The sequence below is a fragment of the Lepidochelys kempii genome, chromosome 2 (assembly GCF_965140285.1).
Source record: "Lepidochelys kempii isolate rLepKem1 chromosome 2, rLepKem1.hap1, whole genome shotgun sequence".
NCBI lineage: Eukaryota > Metazoa > Chordata > Testudines > Cheloniidae > Lepidochelys > Lepidochelys kempii.
The window spans coordinates 117,032,040-117,055,698 of record NC_136381.1 but is presented as its reverse complement, the minus strand read 5'-3'; the positions used below and the strand labels follow the sequence as shown (position 1 = coordinate 117,055,698).

The window sequence follows — 23,659 nt, the reverse complement described above, 5'->3', positions numbered from 1 at the left end:
TACAGACAGCTCCCCAACCTGAAGCAAATACTCACCAACAACCACATACCACACAACAGAACCACTAACCCAGGAACTTATTCTTGCAACAAAGCCCGTTGTCAACTGTCCCCACATATCTATTCAGGGAACACCATCACAGGGCCTAATAACATCAGCCACACTATCAGAGGCTCGTTCACCTGCACATCCACCAATGTGATATATGCCATCATGTGCCAGCAATGCCCCTCTGCCATTTACATTGGTCAAACTGGACAGTCTCTACGTAAAAGAATAAATGGACACAAATCAGATGTCAAGAATTATAACATTTCATAAACCAGTCAGAGAACACTTCAATCTCTCTGGTCACGCAATCACAGACATGAAGGTCGCTATCTTAAAACAAAAAAACTTCAAATCCAGACTCCAGCGAGAAACTGCTGAATTGGAATTCATTTGCAAATTGGACACTATTAATTTAGGCTTAAATAGAGACTGGGAGTGGCTAAGTCATTATGCAAGGTAGCCTATTTCCCCTTGTTTTTTCCTATCCCCCCCCTACCCAGAAGTTCTGGTTAAACTTGGATTTAAACTTGGAGAGTGGTCAGTTTGGATGAGCTATTGCCAGCAGGAGAGTGAGTGTGTGTGTGTGTGTGTGTGTGTGTCCCGGGGGGGGGGGGTGAGAGAGCCTGGATTTGTTCTGGACATGGCCCACCTTGGTTACCATGCACATTGTAGGGAGAGTGGTCACTTTGGATGAGCTATTACCAGCAGGAGAGTGAGTTTGTGTGTGTGGTTTTTGGAGGGGGTGAGAGAACCTGGATTTGTGCAGGAAATGGCCCACCTTGATTATCATGCACATTGTGAAGAGAGTTGTCACTTTGGATGGGCTATTACCAGCAGGAGAGTGAGTTTGTGTGTAGGGGGGTGGAGGGTGAGAAAACCTGGATTTGTGCTGGAAATGGCCCAACTTGATGATCACTTTAGATAAGCTATTACCAGCAGGACAGTGGGGTGGGAGGAGGTATTGTTTCATGATCTCTGTCTGTATATAATATCTGCTGCAGTTTCCACGGTATGCATCCGATGAAGTGAGCTGTAGCTCATGAAAGCTCATGCTCAAATAAATTGGTTAGTCTCTAAGGTGCCACAAGTACTCCTTTTCTTTCTGGGGCAGAAGGTAATTCCTAATCATCTCAAGGAAACAAAAAAACCATGTAGCCAAACTGGAGTCTGTCACTGACTAAATAAAGTAAAACTGAGTAATAAAACAGGGTGAGGTTTATTAGAGCATCTGTCCTTGTGGTGATTTGTCAGAACAGACTAGAATTTTAGCTACAGTGAACTCTAGCGTTTTTATTTAAAAGAGAACGAAGAAATTCTACAGAGCACTTGAGTCCTGCTCAGACATAGAGACTGCATGGTCACATCAGGGATCTCATTGTGCTGTGAGCCTGGGAATCTGAAGCTGCTGGATAAGATATCAGATAGTGAGTGGATGCAGAGAGGACATCCCCTGTGTGAAGTTGTGTAGGATGTCACAGGGTGTTGAATATCTAGCTTGGTTACAAGAATAGAAACAGGATGACGTGCTGAGTGTACTACAGAAAGGAGCTTTGTGCGTGGGCGGCGGTTTGAGGCTGGTAAAGCAGGTCGTTAGTGTGCTAGTCCATCCCATCTCCCAGGATTTGTTGCACTAAAAAGACTACTTGGTGCTAGTGACCGCATCAGCAGGGGAGCAGCTGAACAGGTACTGAGCATGGTTTAGCTGCAAGTACAGACAAGGGTAAGCCATGTTCAGTACAGGTTCAGCTATACCCATTGCTGACACCTGTTGTCATCAACAGAGAGCTGTTCTAGTGTAGACAAGCTCTCGGAGAGAGATGTGCTTTCTTCCTAAGTAATGTAGTGAGAGAGAACATTTATTGGGGCCCTTTTCTGTAGCAAATATCCTTTTATTAATTTCTGCAAAAGCTTTCTAAAATATGCAACTACTGGGTATTTGAAAGGAACATGAAGTACTGAATTTTCAAAGGAGACTGCAAGAGGTAAAATTGCATTTGTGTGCCCATAGGCACGTCTGTACATTTACCCATCTGTGTGTGGTGCAAATGAAGATTTTTGTGGCCATTTGGTACTGAAACATACGATTTTTTTTTCCAGGTACATTTGTAGTCATTTTTTAAAAAATAGATCAACATTGTTTCTGATCAGATGTAGCTCTAGCTCTGTGATTCTGTCTAGCAGCCTTCTTGATGCGTATCTTTTAGGACCAAAGTCATAAACTTAATTATAAGAAAATTAGCTACATTTTTTGTTGTACAAATAACTGTGGGCCATATTCTGTGTCCTCTTATTTGTGCTAAGTTGTACCTTACTCCATAAATAATTCCATTGAAATCAGTGAGGCCACTTGCAGACTGAGGTACAACTCTACCCGAGTGGAGATGTCCGAATCTGTCTTGACGTTACAAAAATCGGTCATTTGCTAGTAAACAGAATTCACTAAGTTGCTGCCAGAAATGTGAAGTGCTTCCCCCTTATTTTTTAAAAAGGTGAGGAAGAATGTCAAGAACTAATCGAGTAATCTGTTCAGAAAGTATCTTATGATTTTATCTGGTAATGGTGAGCTTCACCTGAGTTACTTTGAGTATGGGAGTTATGATATATTAATGCTGAAACTGACTCTGCAGCATACCAGCAAGTTCTAAAATACTGTCTTTGGAACTTCACCCTGGTTTATATCAGAGCTGCACAAGCTTCTACACATTGGTCCAGACTGCAAGAGTAATGTGCAGCATTTGGAATGTACATAGCATTGTGCCCTTGCTAAGCATCATCCTATAAATAGAAAGTCTGATGAAATGGTTCCAGCCTTACTGCATCCAAGGTCAGGGGGTTGGTTGTTTTTTTTGTTTTGTTTTGTTTTTTTCTCGGGGTGGGGGTGGGGAGAGGGAGAAAGAGGTTGAAAGTAAGGAGACGAAATAAAAGCAAAGAGAACAGGCCATGGAGAATGAGGGAAAAGTTAAAATAAAAGCCCCACCTTTGTTGACTTAACTAGAGCTGCTTGCATCAGAGGCCTAGTCTGCTATGTCAGAAACTTCCCATTGTATACAAGGGAAGTCTCTCTTCAGCCTTGTGCTTTGTGCAGATTTTGCACAGTGTAGTATTGTAATGTGCAGCTTTTGTACTAACCCTTACATAAGCAAACTTGTCAGGCTCTTGCTCTGTGTTCACACCACATTGAATCTGGGTTGAAAAAAATGGAGTTGTCTTGTTGGAAGAGTAGAGAATGGGAGAAGGCATGTATTATACATCTGTGACTGTAGCTGAGTAGATTCTCTGGGATCTTTGGGAGACAGCAGCCGTGGTCAGAGAGCTGCCACTATTCCATCACTCTGTCTACCAGCAACTGGAAGAGATTAGAGCAGCTGTTTGACATCATTTCTCAGGGCTGTGGGTAGGGAGGGAGGGGAGGGAAGGGGGTTGTCCAGAAAGGAGTTGAATGTCTGGAACCGGGTGGGGCTAAAAAAGAGCATAAACCAATTCATTCTCCTTCCGTCCCATCTCTCCCTGGAAGAGAAGGCAAGAGAAGTAAAATGTGAACAATTAAATCCTTTCAAGAAGGAATGTCTGTCACTTGATAAGAACTTTACAAACGAAATTGAAAATTTTAAATTTAAAAAACTTCTTTCGGGAGGTAAGGGGGAAATTATTACAGCATTCTCCACAGTTGAAACGATCAGTGATAGAACTGTGATTCCCTTGCTGTCCTTTCCCCACCTATGCGTTTGGAGTAAGAAGTTAGATTACACCTTCTCATCTATCTCCCCCCCCCCCTTGCCTCCCATAACCTCCCTACCTTGTTCCACTATCCTTGTAAAATGCCAGCACAGTATTTTGCATTGGTCCTTAAAGATGGCATTAATCCTAAGGACGATGTGAACTAGAAAACAGAGGAATGCCATATGGATTCAAACTTAATGCTGACACATTGGGAATTCAAGTGTGAGGAGCTGGATGATTTATTAGTGTAGCTTTGTGTTAAAGGATTCTGTCATAGACTGTTTTTTATAGCTAGTTTTAATTTATTCTGTTTGTGACAGTCACTTAAAATATTGGCTAGAAAAGGACAAAATTGGTATGGAAAAAATGTTCATGCATTTTCAAAATCTGCTTTATAGATTCATAGATATTTAGGTCTCCTCCTGCATAACGCAGGCCACAAAATTTCACCCACCGCTCCTACAAAAAAAAACCTCACACCTATATCTGTGCTATTGAAGTCCTCACATCGTAGTTTAAAGACTTCAAGGAGCAGAGAATCCTCCAGCAAGTGACCCGTGCCCCATGCTACAGAGGAAGGTGAAAAACCTCCAGAGCCTCTTCCAATCTCCCCTGGAGGAAAATTCCTTCCCGACCCCAAATATGGCAATCAGCTAAACCCTGAGCATATGGGCAAGATTCGTCAGCCAGATACTACAGAAAATTCTTTCCTGGGTAACTCTGATCTCACCCCATCTAATAGCACCCATCACAGGCCATTGGGCCTATTTACCATGAATATTTGATTACCAAAACCATGTTATCCCATCATACCATCTTCTCCATAAACTTATCGAGTTTAATCTTAAAGCCAGATAGATCGTTTGCCCCCACTGCTTCCCTTGGAAGGCTATTCCAAAACTTCACTCCTCTGATACTTAAAAAGCTTCATCTAATTTCTAGTCTTTCTTTAAATGGAGACTGGAAACTAATATAGCTTTTGTTTGCTTCCATACTTGCACAACAGCCTTGTTTTGATCCACACAGCTCTGAGAATTTTACATTTTAGTCATCTAAAAGCTTATGCTTCTGGAACATTTAAACATTCTTTTTATCTAGGTCTTTTATGTAAAGCAGAGGCTAGTATTTATTTTAATTTCTCAGTCACAGAATGGTAGAGGTATAATAATTTAGAATTTGAAAGACATTGACTACTGAAATCTAAAATTGTAAGAGAGTTCAAATTAGGTGTCTGCTATTTGCCTGTACAGTCTTTTACTTAAAAATTACAGTGAACTACACATACAGGTGATTCTGCATCTTGTTTTAAAGGAGTCATTCCATTTTTTAAAAAAAGTTATTTACGTTGCTGACAAACTAGAATTGGCCCAGAGAATAAGATAATGACTAGTTACCTGCTTATGTAAACCTCTCTTGCATATGTACTTTAGTCATAGGTGCTGCACATTTTGGCTTGCCTCATGAACAAGGTACCCAGAGTTGACTACTTCTCAAAAGGACCTTAAAGTGTTTTTAATGTTTCCACATCAGCATTCTCCTTTAAATGGTACATTTTATTCCTCACCTTTGTAAATTTAGGGCTTGTTTACATTAAGATAATTTGCACCAGTGTGACTACTCTTGCAAACCTGTACTATAATAATGTAGAGGTGATGCATTGGCCCAAAAATGGGGATTAAGCTCCAAGTCAACCCCACTTTACAGTGGTGTTTCACATCTACAGTAGTGGTTGGCACCCGTAACTTCTGGAGCCTGTTTTTCCCCTCTCTCACTTTTTACACCAAAGTAAAGTGAGTATAAAATGCTACCAGATCAGAATGTGAATGTTTTCGCCCGCTTGGCATGGACCTGAAGGACAGCACAGGGTGCAAGGAGATTGAAAGTGAGGCCCATTATGAAACAGTCACAGGTGCACTGCAAATATTCTTTTTTTTTGTTCGCTTAGTTGCCTGTAGTTCAGGGGTTCTCATGACCCTTCAGGGGGTCGCAAGGTAGTTCCATGGGGGGTCGCAAGCTGCCCGCTCCATGGGCTGGCAGCCCTAATCCCCATTAAATTACATTTACTCCCCCTCATTTTTAATTTATATGGGGGGGGGGTCGCACTCAGAGGCTTGCTGTGTGAAAGGGGTCACGAATACAAAAAGTTTGAGAACCACTGCTCTAGTTGGAGAAATATTCAATTGCAGAGATAAAGTTCACTTTGCATTCCTATTTATAGAAAATGACAGCAAATGTTAGGAAATTCTAAAACAATTCCAGCCTACATCAAGTACAGCTGGAAACCTGTTTTGCAAGTACAATATCTTTACCTTCTTCAGATGTTCAGGTGTCACTCTACTAAAATCCTTTGTGGACTTCTATCTGTGTTTTACGTAATCATCCCATCCTTATTTGACTTGGCAATGGACATGGGGCATACTTGTTAGTTTGTAATGGGTTCACTGTGTAATGAATTGTAATGGGTTCACTGTAATTCACTGTGACTGAAGTATTGCCGTATGTTTCAAATGCTTTATTTGATGTGTCTTTTTTCATACTCTTTCCAAAGCCGTTAAGCACAGATGAAAAAAAGTTAAGCGTTCTCCTAAGCTATTTTCTTTGATTCTTAGGAATATGGTTTTCAGCTAGAAAGATTGTATTTGTATGTGGTTTTTCATTTAAAAGATGAAAGATAATGCTGTCCATAAAGCAAGAAGATAAAGGCCTGGCTTCCTAAATTAAACAAATAAAATAAAATAAGTTAAAAAAAAAACAACACATTTACAATGTGGTGTATTGTCAAGCATGACAACTTATTTTAAAATGGAATAATATGAAGATAGTTAGTATGTTGTTGACCATTCACTGGTATAATATGAAACTCCCCTTATCAGTTACAATATAAAGTGTAGCAATATCTGTATGTCTTTGTCATAGAGTTGGCATTCGTTTGTACAGCTGTGGTGCCATTGCATTGAAAGGTAAATTAATTGTACACAAAGAGCTCAGAGGTCCTTGGCACTTAATGAAAAAGTGTTGGGCAAAATGACTATACATTGACTCTGTAATGAAGACTGACAAGCCCAAGTGAGGTTTGCAAATCCTGGGAGACCTTAAGAGCCTACAGCTCTGTCTGCATTGCTCTGCATCAAGAATGGATTTACAATGACCTCCATTGTCCTTGGAGAGCATTTTAGAAACAAGGTGCCAAGAGTTAGCTGGGAGGCATTAGGATTGGCCTGTTGGAGTTAAGTGTCTCTGGCTGATAGAGGCTGTTCCAAAAGTTTCTGGGTGATGACTTTTCATGCCGGTTTTATTTCAGCTTTCTAAGTTGAAGCCATGTCAACAGGTGTTGAGTGTGAGACAGAATTTTTATTCACTACACTGTGCAATTTAAATCCTGAGATCGATCCTCTCTGATTCACTGCCTGAACCTTGGTACCTGTCTGTGAGATGGAGGAGTCTGAACCCCAAGAGAATCTAATCTGTGTGTTGCCTCTGAGAGAGGAGAGCAGGACATGCCTTTGTCTCCACTGTGTTGACTGTCTCACACAGCTCCAATACTTCTTTAAGATGTTCAGTCAAGGGGCAGTGATTTATACATCCTAGGGCCCAGCATAGCAATGGCAGTATTACCTAGAGCTGGTCATGAAATTTTTGTCAAAACATTTAATGAACAAAAAGGGTTTTCCAACCAAATCAAAAATCACTTGACTTTTTTCTTTCCTCTTTCTCTCCCCATCCAGCGCGGGGAAGAAGGAAGGGAACAAAAAAAATCCAAATTTTTTTCCTACATTTTTCTCCTTTTAAAGTTTAACGGAGAACACTTGCCATTTTTCAACCAGGTCTCTTGCCAACCTGAGGCAAGACTAGCAAATCCTTAAGACTGTAGATGGCGTAAGAGCACAGACAGCTATCGGGACTCTGCTCAAAGAAAGAATCTTGAGTATTGTTTCTGACGAGACCTCTGAAACCTAACAAGGACAGCATAAAGGCAGCCAGTATAGATCACACACAGAGTGGGCATAAGATGCTAGGACTGCGGTGCATCATTGAGATGTCAGCCTGAACTGGCTGTTAGCACTCCCTACAGAACTCTTATGTTCTGTCCAGATGCTGTGGTACTGTAGGAGACAAAGCTGCTCCATTAGCTGTGCTGTCTGTCAGATATGTTAAGTGGAGACAAGACCCTTTTATTCCTATTTAGTTTGTTCAGGTGGAAGTTAAAGAATGTATGGCACCATTTGAAAATACTAAAAGGGAGCTCTATACTCTCTGTTTCCTGCCTCTCAATAAAACAGATTTTAATGCCCAGAGCTGTGTCAGAGCTATTGCAGAGTGCACGATAGCTGCCATGTTTGTCTCCAGGCACATCTTTTACCTGTATTTAACTCATCCCTTTATAAAATGTGCTTTAGGATATATTGCATCTGAAAGGTTAGAGTGTATAGAAAACAAAATTTACTTCTATCAAATTTATGTGTTTGTGGCTTTGATCTATGAGTGGAGTCTATTTGCATTACCACAGTACAAACAAATAATAAGACATAGCAGAATGAACTTTCTGATCAAAGTAGCTAGGTTATATTGCAAGCCATGGAACCTTATGTAATAATACATACAATACTTTAAAGTTTATTCCTCTGTTCTGGCACCATGGAAAGTTACTGATGACACTATTTGCTTTCATGTTTGACATGTCATCTTTTCTAAGAGTTTATGCCTCTATGTTTATATGAGTTCTTTTGGTAATTATTTAACCCTTGACGCACTCCTTCCCATGTGGTCTCACACATGGGGTTTGTTGGGTGTTTTGTTTTTTAAAAAGAAAGGACAAAGCTTTACATCATAGAATAACAGGTATCACAGGCCTAGTAACAGAACAGCTGCAAATTATGATATTGAGAACTCTAACACATTGGTATTTCTCTAGCATGACCAAAGGCTGTCATCACATTTAGCAGACCCCTTGAAGTAAACAATTGCTTTGTAAATGTGTATGATTCCATATTTAATTGAATGCAGACAGTATGCTGGCAGTAATTATTAAGGTAATATGCAAGTGAACTGACAGTGGAGATAAAGCAGATTAAAGCTCAAGAGCATAATATTCATGTCCTATCCTTCTACACAGCATGATAACAAAAGCAGTGTTACATATACTTCACACTCGTTTCTTTCAGCACTTGGGGAACATGAGGTCAGCTACTTTGTGGGTGACTTGGTTATCTCTTTGTTTTCAGAGAAGAATTTAAAAAACAAGGTTCCATGAAAGTTTGTAAAGTGATAAAAAGAGTAGCAATGGCAGTGAGTTAGGGGTCAGGACAGAAGGGGACTGTTTCAGGACTTTGTCAGAGAAGCTCTTTCCAATTGCAGGATGTTTTCTCACCTTGAAGACCGTTATTGTGCTTTCAGTAAAACTGCCATGCATTTAGGTAAGGCGTAGCAGAAGTCAGGTTAGAAGATTAGCTAGTGATGATTTTTATTTTTTTACACTTTTTATTAATGGGACTCTGCAGTACTAGTAATAGTGGATGTCAAAAAAATTCTTCTTATGAGCAGTTTAAGGGAAAAATGACTTGAACACTGTTTTGTGGGTAAGTCTCTTATTGCAGAAAACCTCACTCTGGAGCACAGCATGGCAGGAATGCAAGAAATAGGGTTTAATGTGCAAATATTGCTAATAAAATTTCCACTGGCAGAGTTTAAATTACTGTTGTTCATTGGCATTTGCTTCTGTGAAAAGGACATCTTAATGCAAAGTTGACAGTATAGTGGCAAGGTACTGCTGATGGAAGTGATCTGTCTTTGTCTGAATTCAGTGTGAATGTTTTGCTTACTATTTACAGTGTTGAGATTTGAATTCTTCTTTATGGTATAAATCTAGGATACCAGATATTTAATCAAGTTCTTTACACTTGATCTTGGCATGTTGTCTAAATGTTGCTGCATTCTGAAAACCTTGAATTTTAAATGTGACATTTATAGTGCAAGTCAGCTTTGTGCAAATATTGTTTGGTGTGGGTATGGTATCAAAATGTGTTCGCTACTGCATCAGTCTTTGGGATACATTGACTATGAGAGTTGTGTGTATATAATATAAGACTTTTGAATCTGCTTCAGATGCTTTTTTCCAAAGAGGTTATACTCTAATGTAAAAGAAAGTGTGAGGTAGTGGTGTTACTTTAGGAAAACCAATGAAAGTATCCGCAAAAAGAAAAGGAGGACTTGTGGCACCTTAGAGACTAACCAATTTATTTGAGCATAAGCTTTTGTGAACTACAGCTACTCTGAAACAATGGAAGTGTGACAATGAAGTGGAGTGTAAAATAGTTTCTGCTATTTTATACATAGAAGTTTGTTGATAGGGTCAGTAGAAATTCTGTAATACAGTGAACAATAATTAAAAAGGTTTCAGAGTAGCAGCCGTGTTAGTCTGTATTCGCAAAAAGAAAAGGAGTGTGGTACCTTAGAGACTAACACATTTATTTGAGCATAAGCTAATTAAAAAGCCTATCAGTATATGATCTCTGGTGCTTGCTGACTTCAGTTTGACTTCTCATCCCTTCCTTCCCCACCGCTATGATTTTATGATGATTGTAGCACTTGAGTCCCAGAATTTGTACTTAAACTAAACAACATAAAGCTATCAAAGTAGATTGTTTGAGACAATGGGAACAGTGTCAGCATGCTGCGGTCCCAGTCTCTCTTCATTGTCTGTTAACATGTGACATTCGGGTTACATGTGCTGCATTCTTTGAACTTCCTGTGAACTTACTGTACTAGCCAGAAGCTGGTAGAAAGTGATCAGGATTAAAAACTGTCCTATTTGTGTTACTAGGCATTTTATGGGACACAACTTTATTTATTGTTACCAAGTTGTTAGTATGACAGAAAAGATGACCATTCTCCTTACACTTAAAATCACTCCGTGACTTTTTACTCTGTTCCTTTTCTTTCCAGGTGTGACACTTGTTGTATTACCTTTCGCACTCATCGGGGTTTGCTGCGTCATAATGCAGTTATTCACAAGCAGCTTCCAAGAGACCCATTGGGAAAGCCTTTCATTCAGAACAATCCTTCAATTCCAGCGGGCTTCCACGATTTGGGATTCACAGACTTCTCCTGTAGGAAATTCCCCCACATTTCTCAGGTATTCTATATCCCTAGCTCTGAAAATCGCAGCTATGCTTATCTGTTGAATTAATTGAAGGATTTTGTATTGGGTAATGCAGGGACTAGCTGTAGAATATTTTGTGGAAAGCTATAGAACATATTCAACCTTGTTAGATTCCACAATTTTCTTTTCGGTGTTAGCTCTCAAGTGGCGTCTTGTGTGGTGCCTTTTAGGTTAGTTTGCTAAAGGCTTTTTATAATATTTTTTTAAAGGAAAACTTTTTGGGCTGTTAAAAACTAATCTCCGCTCCTCCTCACAGTCCCCCAAACAAAAAATTAGTTTTGTTCCACATTTAAAATACCTATAAAAGACACATGGTGGAGGCAGGAATACGTGATGGGTTTTGCTCAGCTCTTTATATGTACATTTTGGTGTGGTATAGAGGTTTTATCAGTTTGTGAAATTTATATTACTTGTGCATGGTGACGCCTTGGGTGAGGTTAGACAGGTCCCCCAAATGTTTGCCTATAAAATCTTTACGCTACCCCCATACCTGCATAAATTCTGAACGTATTACAGAATTTACAGAAAAAAGCATTTTGTAAGTATTTTTGAGTTGTAAAATTTTGCACTAGAAATCTTGTTTATATCCCTCTACTTGCAGAGCCCACCTGCCTTAATTACCATGAGTCCAAATGTAGAGGGCTCACAAGGAGAAGAAAATTAAAATTAACAAATTTACAGTGCCTCTCAAAAAAAGACCTGAAATACATTTTTGTATACTGAAGGGTCCTGACTTAAAAGTCTAATACTTCAGGATCATCCAGGTCCAGTGAGTGCCCCATTAAGAAGCTGGTAATCTCTCCTTCTCAGTGGGATTAATCTCTGTTTTCTAGCTCTGGCAGGTTGCAAGATATTAGACCAGGGTGGGCAAACTACGGGCCGCATCCGGCCTGCGAGCTGTTTTAAGCCGGCCCGTGAGCCACACCATGCGGCTAGGCCCTGCTCCAGCGCTCTGACCGGGGTGCTGGGTTGGGGCTGCACCATGCGGTTCAGCCCTGCTCCTGTGCTGCGGCCAGGGTGCTTGGTCAGGGTCGCAGCACGCAGCTCAGCCCCGATCCGACCAGGGTGCAGGGTCGGGGGCCATACCATGCAGCTCCTGGAAGCCGCGGCATGGCCCCGCTCCAGCTCCTACACGCTCCAATGGGAGCTGCAGGGATAGTGCCTGCGGATGGGGCAGCGTGCAGACCCACCTGGCCACGCCTCTGCATAGGAGCTGGAGAAGGGATATGCCACTGCTTCCGGGAGCCTCTTGAGGTAAGTGCCACTCAGAGTCTGCACCCCTTGAGCCTTTCCCCATGCTCCAGCTCCCTGCCCCAGCCCTGATTCCCCTCCTGCTCTCCAAACCCCTCAATCCCAACTCGGAGTACCCTCTTGCACCCCAAACCTCTCATTCCCACCCCTGGGCCCGCACCTCAACCCCAATTTTGTGAGCATTCATGGCTCGCCATACAATTTCTGTTCCCTGATGTGGCCCTCAGAACAAAAAGTTTGCCCACCCCTGTACTAGACCTAAATTCTGTCACTGGCGCAGGACTGTGTATAGCTATCCCAGTCTGCATCTCAGAGTGATATGGTTTTTATGAAGGAATTCCACATTCAGAAAAGAAGGGAACATTTTTGGCAGGTTGATTTTTTTATTATTTTTATTACTAAATTGCTCAGAAGTTTGAAAAGTTAGAATTTGTCCTGGAAGGGCTGGATTAGTAGGCAGAAAGCAGATGATGTAGTCATAGGTTCCTATGAATGCAATTTATCACGTAATTATCACCACTACATGTATAAGATATTTTATATATATATATACGCACATGGTTTTAGGTATGGATAGTGTATGTAAAAATGTAATATAATTATTCTCCAGGATTCTGCACAGGATTTACCTTTCTTTAAAGGGAGATGAATTGTAGGGCGTTAACATGTTGTCTTTTTAGAAACATCATTTTGCTATCCCTGCCTGTCTGAGTTGTAAACCCTGGAGGATACCAGAATAAACAAAAATGTAGATTCTGTAAACATAGTGTCTGGTGGCAGCTTAAAGACTAACCAATTTATTTGAGCATAAGTTTTCGTGGGTAAAAACCTCACTTCTTCAGATGCATGGAGTGAAAGTTACAGATGCAGACATACTGACACATGAAGAGAAGGGAGTTAGTTACCTCACAAGTGGAGAACCAGCTTTGCCTCTCCTGGAATTGACACCTCCTCATCTCTTGTTGGGAGTGGACTACATCCACCCTGATCAAATTGGCCTTGTCAACACTGGTTCTCCACTTGTGAGGTAACTCCCTTCTCTTCATGTGTCAGTATATTTATGTCTGCATCTGTAACTTTCACTCCATGTATCTGAAGAAGTGAGGTTTTTACCCACGAAAGCTTATGCTCAAATAAATCTGTTAGTCTTTAAGGTGCCACCAGACTCCTTGTTGTTTTTGTGGATACAAACTAACACAGCTACCCTTGATACTTGTAAACATAGTGCTAGCCCTCTGTTTAAAAATGATGTCCTGGAATAAACCTGGCATGTATAAAACAATGGTGGACAAACTTTGCCTCACACGGCCAATACTAGCAACATGAGAGGACCCTGAGGGCTACGATTAATTCACACATACCTTAATAGAAGTATGCATGAATTTAAATATGTTCCCCTTTGAGGTGTTTTACAATAAATTTACATAAACTTCACTTGCTGTAAACCTCTCTCCTCTTGTTTGTCCCCCTTCCCCTTTTTAAATTTCTCTGTTTTGTTAATAAAATTACTTGTTAACTTCTGATGGATATTATTTGATTGTTTATATAAAGGGATATTTTGTGTAAAAAATAATAATAATAATAATAATCTTCATGTTCTGAAAAAGGTTAGTTTACACTGGAAAAGAAGAAAGTTTTGCCATAAAATTTGCTATCTCTTGAGGGGGGAGAAGTGAAATTTGTTTTCTTTTTCTGCAGAAACATAAGGCTTGTTTGATATTTGGGTTTTCTAATTCAAATACTAGGTCAGTTACATTATTTTGTGGCTATCTTGTAGGTCTGGTGTGAAACGAATCTACGAAGATGCATCAGTGAATTTCATCGGTTTATTTGCGAGACATGTAACAAGGCATTCCCCATGCATTCGGCACTCAAACTGCACACAGAAACCCATATGGTTGATCAGGGAAAAGAAAAGCACAAACCGCAGATGAAGACCCCAGCTGGTGAGAATCCAGACCAGAAAGTCTACATGGCGTCCTTGGGCCTACAGCACACCAAAGACATCAAGCCTGTCAAACAGGAGGAGGTTATGCAAGATGAGGTCCAAGAAATGCAGCTTAGAACACTGAAGAGTAACCTACCTCAGGAACCTGGCAGCACTAGCCTGCTGAACATGTCTGCTCTGGAAGCTGCTTCCATGGGAGGTTCTTTTTCGGTCCTTCCACCTACAAAAGAGAACATGAAGCTCCTATCGCTGCAGCCTTTCCAGAAGGGCTTTATCATTCAGCCCGACAGCAGTATTGTGGTCAAACCCATCTCCAGCGAGTCTGCTATCGAACTGGCTGACATTCAGCAGATCTTGAAGATGGCTTCTTCAGCTCCTCCTCAGATAAGTCTTCCGCCGCTTTCTAAGGCACCTGCTGTCCCCGTACAGTCTATTTTCAAGCATATGCCTCCACTGAAGCCAAAGCCCTTGGTGGCTCCTCGAACAGTTGTAGCGACCTCTACGCCACCTCCACTGATCAGTGCACAGCAGGCCTCGCCTGGGTGCGTCAGTCCAAGCCTTCCCCCGCCATCACTGAGGCTGATCAAAAACTCCGTGGAGTCCGCTTCCAGGGCTCACCTTACACAGTCCAAATCAGGAAACCAATCCAGTCCTTCTTCACAGTTATTCCCTCAGCCCAAGACAGAGCCACTGAGTCAGCACGAAATGAAAACCCAGCTGGAACAAGATAGTATCATAGAAGCCCTGTTGCCTTTGAGTATGGAAGCCAAGATCAAGCAAGAGGTCACAGAAGGGGACCTCAAGGCCATCATTGCGGGGGCCGCAAACAAGAAAGCGCCAGCAATGAGGAAAGTCTTGTACCCGTGTCGCTTCTGCGACCAGGTGTTTGCCTTCTCTGGTGTCTTGAGGGCTCACATTCGCTCTCACTTGGGCATCTCCCCTTACCAGTGCAACATCTGCGAATACATTGCAGCTGACAAGGCAGCACTGATTCGGCACCTGCGGACGCACAGTGGAGAGAGGCCGTACATCTGTAAAATTTGCCACTACCCTTTCACAGTGAAAGCCAACTGTGAGAGGCACCTGCGCAAAAAGCACCTCAAAGTGACCAGGAAGGACATAGAAAAGAACATTGAGTATGTCACCAGCAATGCGGCGGAGATGGTGGATGCTTTCTGCTCCCCTGACACAGTGTGCAAATTCTGCGGTGAGGACCTCAAGCATTATCGCGCCCTGCGCATACACATGAGGACTCACAGCGGCTGCCAGAAGAAGAAGCCGTTTGAGTGCAAAGAGTGCGGAACTGCCTTCTCAGCCAAGCGAAACTGCATTCACCATATCCTCAAGCAACACTTACACGTGCAAGAGAGGGAGATAGAGAACTACATCCTGGTAGTGGACTGCAGTCCTCAGGAGAACCAGCAAGACCCTCCACTACTGGAGGACAGCACTTACATGGACCACAAGTCCATCACGTCTTTCCTGGAATCGCAGAATGGCTTTTTGCGGGGGGCACCTTCTCATGTTCCAATCAAACTTGAACCTGCAAATAATTTCCCGATGGACTTTGACGAGCCTTTAGACTTCTCGCAAAAGAACAAAAACTTAAGCACAGTGCAAGTAAAGCAGGAGAACCTGTTTGGCACCTCTTCCTTGTCTCACTATGACTGTTCCATGGAGCCCATAGACCTGTCGATTCCCAAAGCCCTCAAGAAGGATAAAGATGAAGTCCAGAGTGAAGCCAAGAAACAAGACCAAGTTTCTGGGAATAGCGACAAGCTCTATAACTGTCAGCAGTGCCCTCTGGCCTTCAGTGCCAATGGTAACGTGGAGAAAAATGGAGCCCTCAAACATTCCCACCCATCGAAGGGTCCCTTGCATTTGACTGTCCCAATCATTTCCCCAGCTCTTCTCGGCAACCCTGGCTTGCTGCGACCCTTGAGGCCTAAACCACCACCTCTTTTGCCAAAGCCTCCGGTAACTAAAGAGCTGCCACCTCTGGCTTCCATTGCCCAGATCATTTCATCTGTGTCTTCTGCTCCTGCTTTGCTGAAAACAGAGGTAACAGACTCCAGTCCCAAGGCAGCCAGCAGCTCCGCTGGTTCTGATAAATCAGGGAACTCCAAACCAAAAGCGACAATCACGATGGCTATCCAGAAAGATTCCAGCCTTCCCAGTGACCTTACTCAGAAGTCATACAATCCAAATGTTACAGAGAAGTCTCCTGTTGCTGATGCTGGATTGGCTAAGAAAAGAGGTAGGAAGAAAGGAACAAAAAACAAGCCTAAAGCGAGCAGCGGTGTGGACCTGGAGTCAAGCGGGGAGTTTGCTAGCATAGAGAAGATGCTAGCTACCACAGACACTAATAAATTTAGTCCATTTCTGCAGTCCACTGATGATTTCAAAGAGGAAGCTGACAGAAATGGAACAAGTGAAGATGAGAGAGAAACTGCCGATGATAAGCTGCTGAGAGGAAAGAGGAATGCTTACTCAAACTGCCTGCAAAAAATCACCTGTCCTTATTGTCCCCGAGTCTTTCCTTGGGCGAGTTCCCTGCAGCGCCACATGCTCACTCACACAGGTAAGAGAGCCTCATGCTGTAATGGCTAGGTTGTAGTCACTGAGCTTATTTTACCCTAAAAGAGACACTCTAACTTCTTGGGAGACTCAGCACGCCATGTTAGCTGGAGGGAGGGGAGGGAAGGGTATCATTCATTCATTCTTCTCCCCCTGTTTATAGTCTGAATAGTTTTGCTCTTTGTTTTGTGACTTCTCAACCATTCCCATTATTTTGGGGTATGAAAACACAACATTCTACTATGGTGTTTCTCAATAATATTGTAACTCGCCTAACTTCTGTAAGCATGGACATTGAGGGGTAAATTTTGCTCTCCTCTGTGAAGTGCAACTCTGGCACAAATCAGGTTATGTCTACGCTGTGAGCTCGGGGTGTGATTCTGTGTGCACATACTCGCATTAGCTCGAGCATAAATAGCCGTATATTCGTGGGAGTAGCAGCAGAGGAAGAGTTGAGCCACGTACATACCCAGGCAGTTTGTCCTCGGCACAGCTCAGTTGTGTCTCTGCTAGCTCAATGAGAGTTAGTGTGAGTATGTGTACACAAGCCAGGGAATCACGCCCCTAGTTCACAGTGTAGTTGTAAGCCTCAGTTGACATCAGTGGAGTTCCTCTGTTGTGCTTAGGAAGAGAATTTGCCCTCTAGTTTTCAATCGTTCTAACTTTATTCTGAAGATGAGTTTATGCATCGAACAGTTGTGTTTGTTGATTATTTGTTTGGGTGCCTTTCTTCATTAGCGGCTTGTCAGCTTTAGTAAATATATAAGGACATTTTAAAACTGAGAGCAAATAAATGTAAAACTCTATAACAGAACAAGATCGTAGGAACCTCCATGCTGGATCAAAGAAATGGTCCCTCTAGTTTAGTATTGGTTGCTCATGGTGGTTAGTACCCCGCGCTTCCGAGGAAGATACAAGAAACATCACAATGATCAGCTGTGTAATAACCTGCACCACAGGGGATGTTTCTTCCTAACTCCAGACATGTAGGAGGCTGGCTTATGCCCTGAAGCAAGACTTACTGTATATTCCTTGGAACTTTTTCTCAATATTGTGTTGCTGCGTAAATAACATTAAACTTTTATATTTGAAGGGCATTATGAGGAGACTGATCTGTTTGTTTTTCACTTTAAAACAAATAAATAATGCTGTAGTGAATGCTGCATTGCTTTTTACTTTCCCTTTTCAACTAGCATTGCAGCAGAGCAATGGGTAGACTCTCATCCTGTGTACAGAGAGAAGCAAAGCTGTAGTCTTGGACCTCTAGTCTCTCTTTCATTTTATTTAAAGAGGAGAAATAGCAGTTTAAGCTCTCAGCATTTGCTTTTATGTTGAGGAAATCCTGACATCAAGAAGAATAAGAGTAACAGGCATTTGTAAGCAATGTTCTCTCCTGTGGGAATTCTCTATATTAACCAGGTAGGGTTGATTCATAAAGGAGTTTACTGCTTGTAAAGACTGTAGGGAAGTTAACCTCCATTTTGAAAAGAATACAAAATATAATAGCTTACTGTGTCTCTAATGAAGAGAGAAAACGGAAGAGCTGGAAAAAGTTAGTTAAGCAATTTAAAGGGACTCTGACCCATAGAGCAGTCCCTGTTACAGACCACTTTGGGTGACATGAGCATGTAACTTGCAGAACACCCATTCAACAGTAAAGCTATTATTTTCTGCCTTGTACAGAACAGATTGCTTTCTCTCGCTAAATACACAGCTTGTTTTCAGTGGTAAGGGGCGTTTGAGGTCTCTCTTAATCATCATCTAAATCAGTGCTACTCAAAGTGGTGGTCCACGGACCGGTGCCGGTCCGCAAGCCATCGGCTGCTGGTCTGCGCGCACATTGGGAAAAAAAAAAATGCCGGTCCCCCACGTCAGATAGCTTGAGAAGCACTGTTCTAAATCACCACCCTCTAAAGCAGGAAATGCATCCAGTGTGTGAGGCAGAAGACTGTGTGTCTTCTCTTGGAGTTTGCTCTGCTTACAGCTGTCAATGACTAGCAACCAAAGTACCTGCCCTGGTCAGACACCTAGTGTAGACAGAGGAAACCACAATAAACCATGATGTGCACTGGTGGAACTTACCTTAACTCCAAGCTGGGGATGAGCTCCATCAGTTCATATAGCAGCTTTGCTTGTCTACCCTAGGGACTTGCACCAGTACAGCTAATTTGTGGCTGGCCACTGAGAGCGTAAAGTGGTGCAGCTCCCCAGCATAGGCAAAGAACATAAGAACAGCCAGACTGGGTCAGACCAATGGTCCATCTAGCCCAGTATCCTCCTTCTTGCTGAGCGGCCACTCTGCTGATGGCATCACTTACAGTGATTGTTACTATCTATTCAGATTCATCCTGGTACGCTCTGTCCTTGTCTACACGGAGTTTTTTAACAGTGACGCTGGTGTAGTGCTGGCACACACCCTTTGTGTCAATGTGGTTTGCCTATGTAAACTATGACTAGTGCACTAGTGCAGTTTAGCCTGGGTCACGGTAGCACGCTAACCCTATACTCAGGGTTTTGCACCAGTGCAACAAAATTGACGGGTGAAAACTCTAGTGTAGACAAGGCCTCGGAGACTAAACCAAATGACTGAAGAGGAGTGCGATATGAAGGCCCGTGAAGTACTGGTCAGGAAAGCAGACGTGAATAACAAAAACAAGCTATAAATATTTTGAAATATTAATGGGACCCTCTGTCGTAGGTGTGACCACATAGAAAAAATTGTTGGGAGCCAGGTATAGTAGATACAATATTGCTGGGTGCCAGAGAGGTAGGTATGATAGTAAAAGCTGTGCAATGGGAATTTTTGAGGGGGACAGCTTCAGGTTAGTAGAAGGTTTGGGAAAAGATTGTTTCCCCAAACCCCTTTTGCAGATCAGAACTCCTTAATGTGTTGGGTAGCTCAGGTTAAACTTCAGAGCAAGTCAAAAAACATTCAGTCTATTTAGCCTTCTTGTAATGAAAACTATGAATATTTTATTCAGTTAGCTATGCGTTTCCTGACTTGGGACAGTGGTGGAGGAGACACTTAAAGGTTTTGGCCTCAACAGATCTGAAGGAGTTAGGGGGAAATCTTGGAACTGTATTCTCACTTGCAAGGCCTACAGTCCTGGCTTTTGCCACTCACCACATCCATGTCCTCAAATCTTCCTATATTTCTGTAATAAGCTGTTGTGAAACAAATAATAGAGATTGATTTAGTAGGGGAAGTGGTGAATAACCTCTCCCCATCTGTTGTTAATCTGTGTTGTTCCATTGTTTAAATTATCCAGTTAGCTTAGCAAATGAGTATCCTAATGAGGAAAAGCTCCACCATTTCAAGCATTAAATTGGGCTTCACGTGCCAACATTAAGCAAGTGTGTTATACAAATGTGAAAAAGTTAAAATATATGTCTCTTATGCTCGTTAATAGTGGGGGTATTTCTTCCAAGGAGGATCAGAATATGTTTTTCATTTTTAAAAGGTGGTTCCCTTCTGCCCCCTCTATTTTAAAAAAAATAACTAAACACAGTCTGTGCTTCTTGCCATCCCATCCCATGCATGCTGGCCCCTTCCTCTTTGATACTGCCGGAGCACCATCACATCTTCATTGCTGGTGCCTTGCCCCATCATTAAGTTCCCCATCTGTCATCCTCTCCCACATTTTTTGCTCCATCCCTCGCACTACCAAGTCCCATATAGCTTCCTGCCACTTCCTCATCTCCACCTCAGTATGTCCCTGTGACTCCAGGAACTTTTCTCCGGAAGTATTTGACCTGTAAATGAAATACCATTGGTTTGTATTGTGATGCACAGCATGTAGTTGGGCATCAGTGCATCAGGTATACTCTGATTTGGAAGAGCACAGAAGTGGTACCTGCACGCTTGTATCACTGTGTCTGAGTACACCTGAACCCTTGTCCTTTTAATATCTATCTATCTATCTATCTATCTATCTATCTATCTATCTATCTATCTATCTTCATTCTTCTTTGCTTGACTGTATTTGATTTTTCTCAAGTTGTCCTCTCCCTTCACTTTATTTTTCCAACCCTCATCCCTCTGCTTTTCTCCCTGTCTTCCTCCTCTGTGTTCCAATACTAAAGTGAAACAAACAAGAGGGTACTTCACAGATGATTAATTTCACTTTGTTCCTTGCATGTGGGGCAGTGCATGGTTAAAAAAAAAAATCTGGTGTATTTGGACCCCTGAGTCTACAGCAGGTTAATCTTATATATTTTAAATCAGTGGTGTGCTCATTAAAAACCTTCCTGAGTGATTCTTTAACGGATGCTGTCAGGTCAAATTTGGCCTAAGGCGTAGGTTTTTAAAAATGAGCTTTTGGTATTAACATTTTAACACTGAGATGTTGCTAAGACTTACTGGTGGAAGCATTTTTTTAAACAAATAAACTTTGACTTGCAAACCTTGCAAAATAACCACTAGACTCTGAAATGAAATCAACTATAAATAAAATGAGACTGACAAGTCTGTTTTTATTGTCCATGCTGAGAAATACGTAAAGGCACAAATAAGGAAAAGTAACTAGGTTTTAAAAATTCTGTTTTAATAACCTAATCTGAAAAAAAAAAAAAAACTAATTTTGAATTGATATCTTCACTGTAACACTTTTTCATAGTAATTATGTCCTTCCCCCTTATGGTGACAGTGGGAAAAAAAAATCAATTTTGAAAATACCATGAGTTGATTCTGTTTAAGAAAAGTTAAGAAATTCTCTTAAGTTATGCTGTAATTGTTTTGAAATCCTTTTTTTGTGTATTAAATAGATGCTACTGAAGATTCCCTAAAAATTGCCTGACCCAGACAGTAGTTCTTTTGCATTGCTTTCTGAGTTCTACAATGAGTCGTCTTACATCAGTGTGTAAGCTTCAGGCCAAGCAATGATGTCTTTATGGAAAAAGTAAATAATTAAAACTCAAAGCTCAGTCCTAATCAGTTTAACTAAAAAAAGTTAATGTACCTACTTGCATGAGGTATCCTATCACAAGAACAATTTGTTATTTAAAGCCTGGGAAAAAGCCTTGAGGCCAAAACATTGTCTCTTCATGTAATTTGCTACCTGACTTAAAATAAAATGGGGGGGGGGAGGTTTGGAGAAACTTCTGAGAAGTTTGCCACATCCTGAGTCTATTTGAAATAGTACTTTTGAGTTCATTGGGGAAAAAATCCTCATCATTATTAGTGGGATTACCCAGGATTTCCTGCATTTTCTTATGCAAAACTTTTTTCAATTAGAAAAAAGAGAGGGAGAGAGAGAGAGAGTTGTCCAGTTTTTAAGTTCTTATTTTGAGGAGTCCAAAGTGTGTGGCCCTTCTGAGACCTAACTGTGTTTCTTTAATCTATTAGTTTAAGTTTGATGTTGGCAAAATACATGGGCGTATGTAGGGGAAGTACATTTTGCACAACAAGCAGGATTTGTAGGTAGGACTTGAGACCTCAGTCTAATGTGTGTGTTTGTGTGAAGGTCAGAAGAACAAAAAGTTTAGGTTGTATCTGCTTTAAATGTATTAGACTGTTTTATACAAAGATGGCTGTGTGAAAGCTTTTCATGTTAGAAATGGCCAGGAGATTCTGATCTGAGAAGCTGGTTCTGAGTTATAAATAATTATTTTCAAACTAACCCTCCTACTGCATACATGCAGAGAAACATTGAAAAGCACAGAGCTAACGTGCAGCAAACTGCAAAAGGGCCTCCACTTTGAAGTTCTGTTTTATATTTGGATTATGGAAAGAAGCCAAGTACATGTGGAGACAAAGATGGTATAAATATTTCAAGTCTTAATTTTACAGCCAACATAATTAGCAGGCCAGCCAAGAAGCGAGCAACTTATCAGCCTATAGACAGTGGTACCATGCCACTTGCAGAATGCTGAATTTACACTGAGAAAATCAAGAAAGGGGAAGAAGCAGAACTCATCAGAGAGAGCCATGTGACTACCACCGTTCAGTTGTGAGATACAGGGTTGTTTAAGTGACACATGATTCCCTAATTCAGATTCAGATGCTAATTAGCACAGAACCCAACTCATGCAAGATTAAAATGAGGGAAGTGACCATATTATCTGCACTGTATGAAGGAGATGAAGCTACCCTTTGGTTTCTTACAGTAACTGATTTCCTTTCATACACACCCCTCGTCTCCACCTCTTCCTTCTTCAGCAAGGTATCTTTTAGGGCCATTTTTGTGATTCCATTGCATGGCATTTGTTTTTGCTTTGGCTTTTTTAAAGCTTTCTATACCCAGTTCAATTTTGCTGTTCTAGCTTTTTATATTTACTCCTTTTGTTATTCTCATTCCAAACATGCAGAGAGATGATCATTGCTGTTTACACAGGGCCTGATGTAGCTTCTGTTGAAGTCAATGGAAAAACGTCCCCAGTGATTTCAGAGGAAAGTTGCATCAGGCCCATAACACAACAGGCCTGATGCAACACACACAGGGAAAAGATCCTTCTATTAAGAAGCTTACAACTAGTATGTTGTAGTAGTTTTCCTGGGACACCAAGGAGGTGAGAGTGAACTTCATCCACCCAGGCAGGATAGGATGGAATTTTAGTTGTAGGGGAAATATAATCGTCACATTAATCACATGTGGTCTCAAACCAACAAGAAACCAGAGAGGCTCTTATTACACATTAGAAAGATAGATAAATATTTTTTTTTTCCCGATTCAGGTCAGAAGCCCTTCCCCTGTCAAAAATGTGATGTCTTCTTTTCTACCAAATCTAACTGTGAACGCCACCTCTTGCGCAAACATGGAGTTGCCAACTGCTCTCTGAGAAGAAACGGGCTTATCCCCCAGTCTAAAGAAAGTGATGCTGGATCTCATGATAGCACAGGTAGTTCTTTCAGGTTGTTCAGAATAACAAGACAAGTTGTGTTAATTTGTTTGGAGACTGTAGAGAAATGAAGCAAATTCATTGCTGCATGACACAAGGCTTTAGTTAGTTTTCAA

At 41.5% G+C, this 23,659-nt stretch overlaps 1 protein-coding gene across 16 annotated transcripts in view; it reads left to right on the top strand.

Moving 5' to 3' along the window:
• The window catches only part of RREB1 (ras responsive element binding protein 1), a 140,603-nt gene that overhangs the window by 104,537 nt on the left and 12,407 nt on the right, over window positions 1-23,659 (top strand). For 15 of the 16 annotated variants that reach the window (XM_073332104.2, XM_073332105.2, XM_073332118.2 and 12 more), the window contains 3 exons: window positions 10,714-10,903; window positions 13,959-16,710; window positions 23,379-23,543. In XM_073332104.2, the coding sequence (XP_073188205.2) occupies window positions 10,714-10,903; window positions 13,959-16,710; window positions 23,379-23,543 (3,107 nt within the window). The remainder of the gene's footprint in view (window positions 1-10,713; window positions 10,904-13,958; window positions 16,711-23,378; window positions 23,544-23,659) is intronic. The other variant, XM_073332106.2, reaches the window with a different exon arrangement.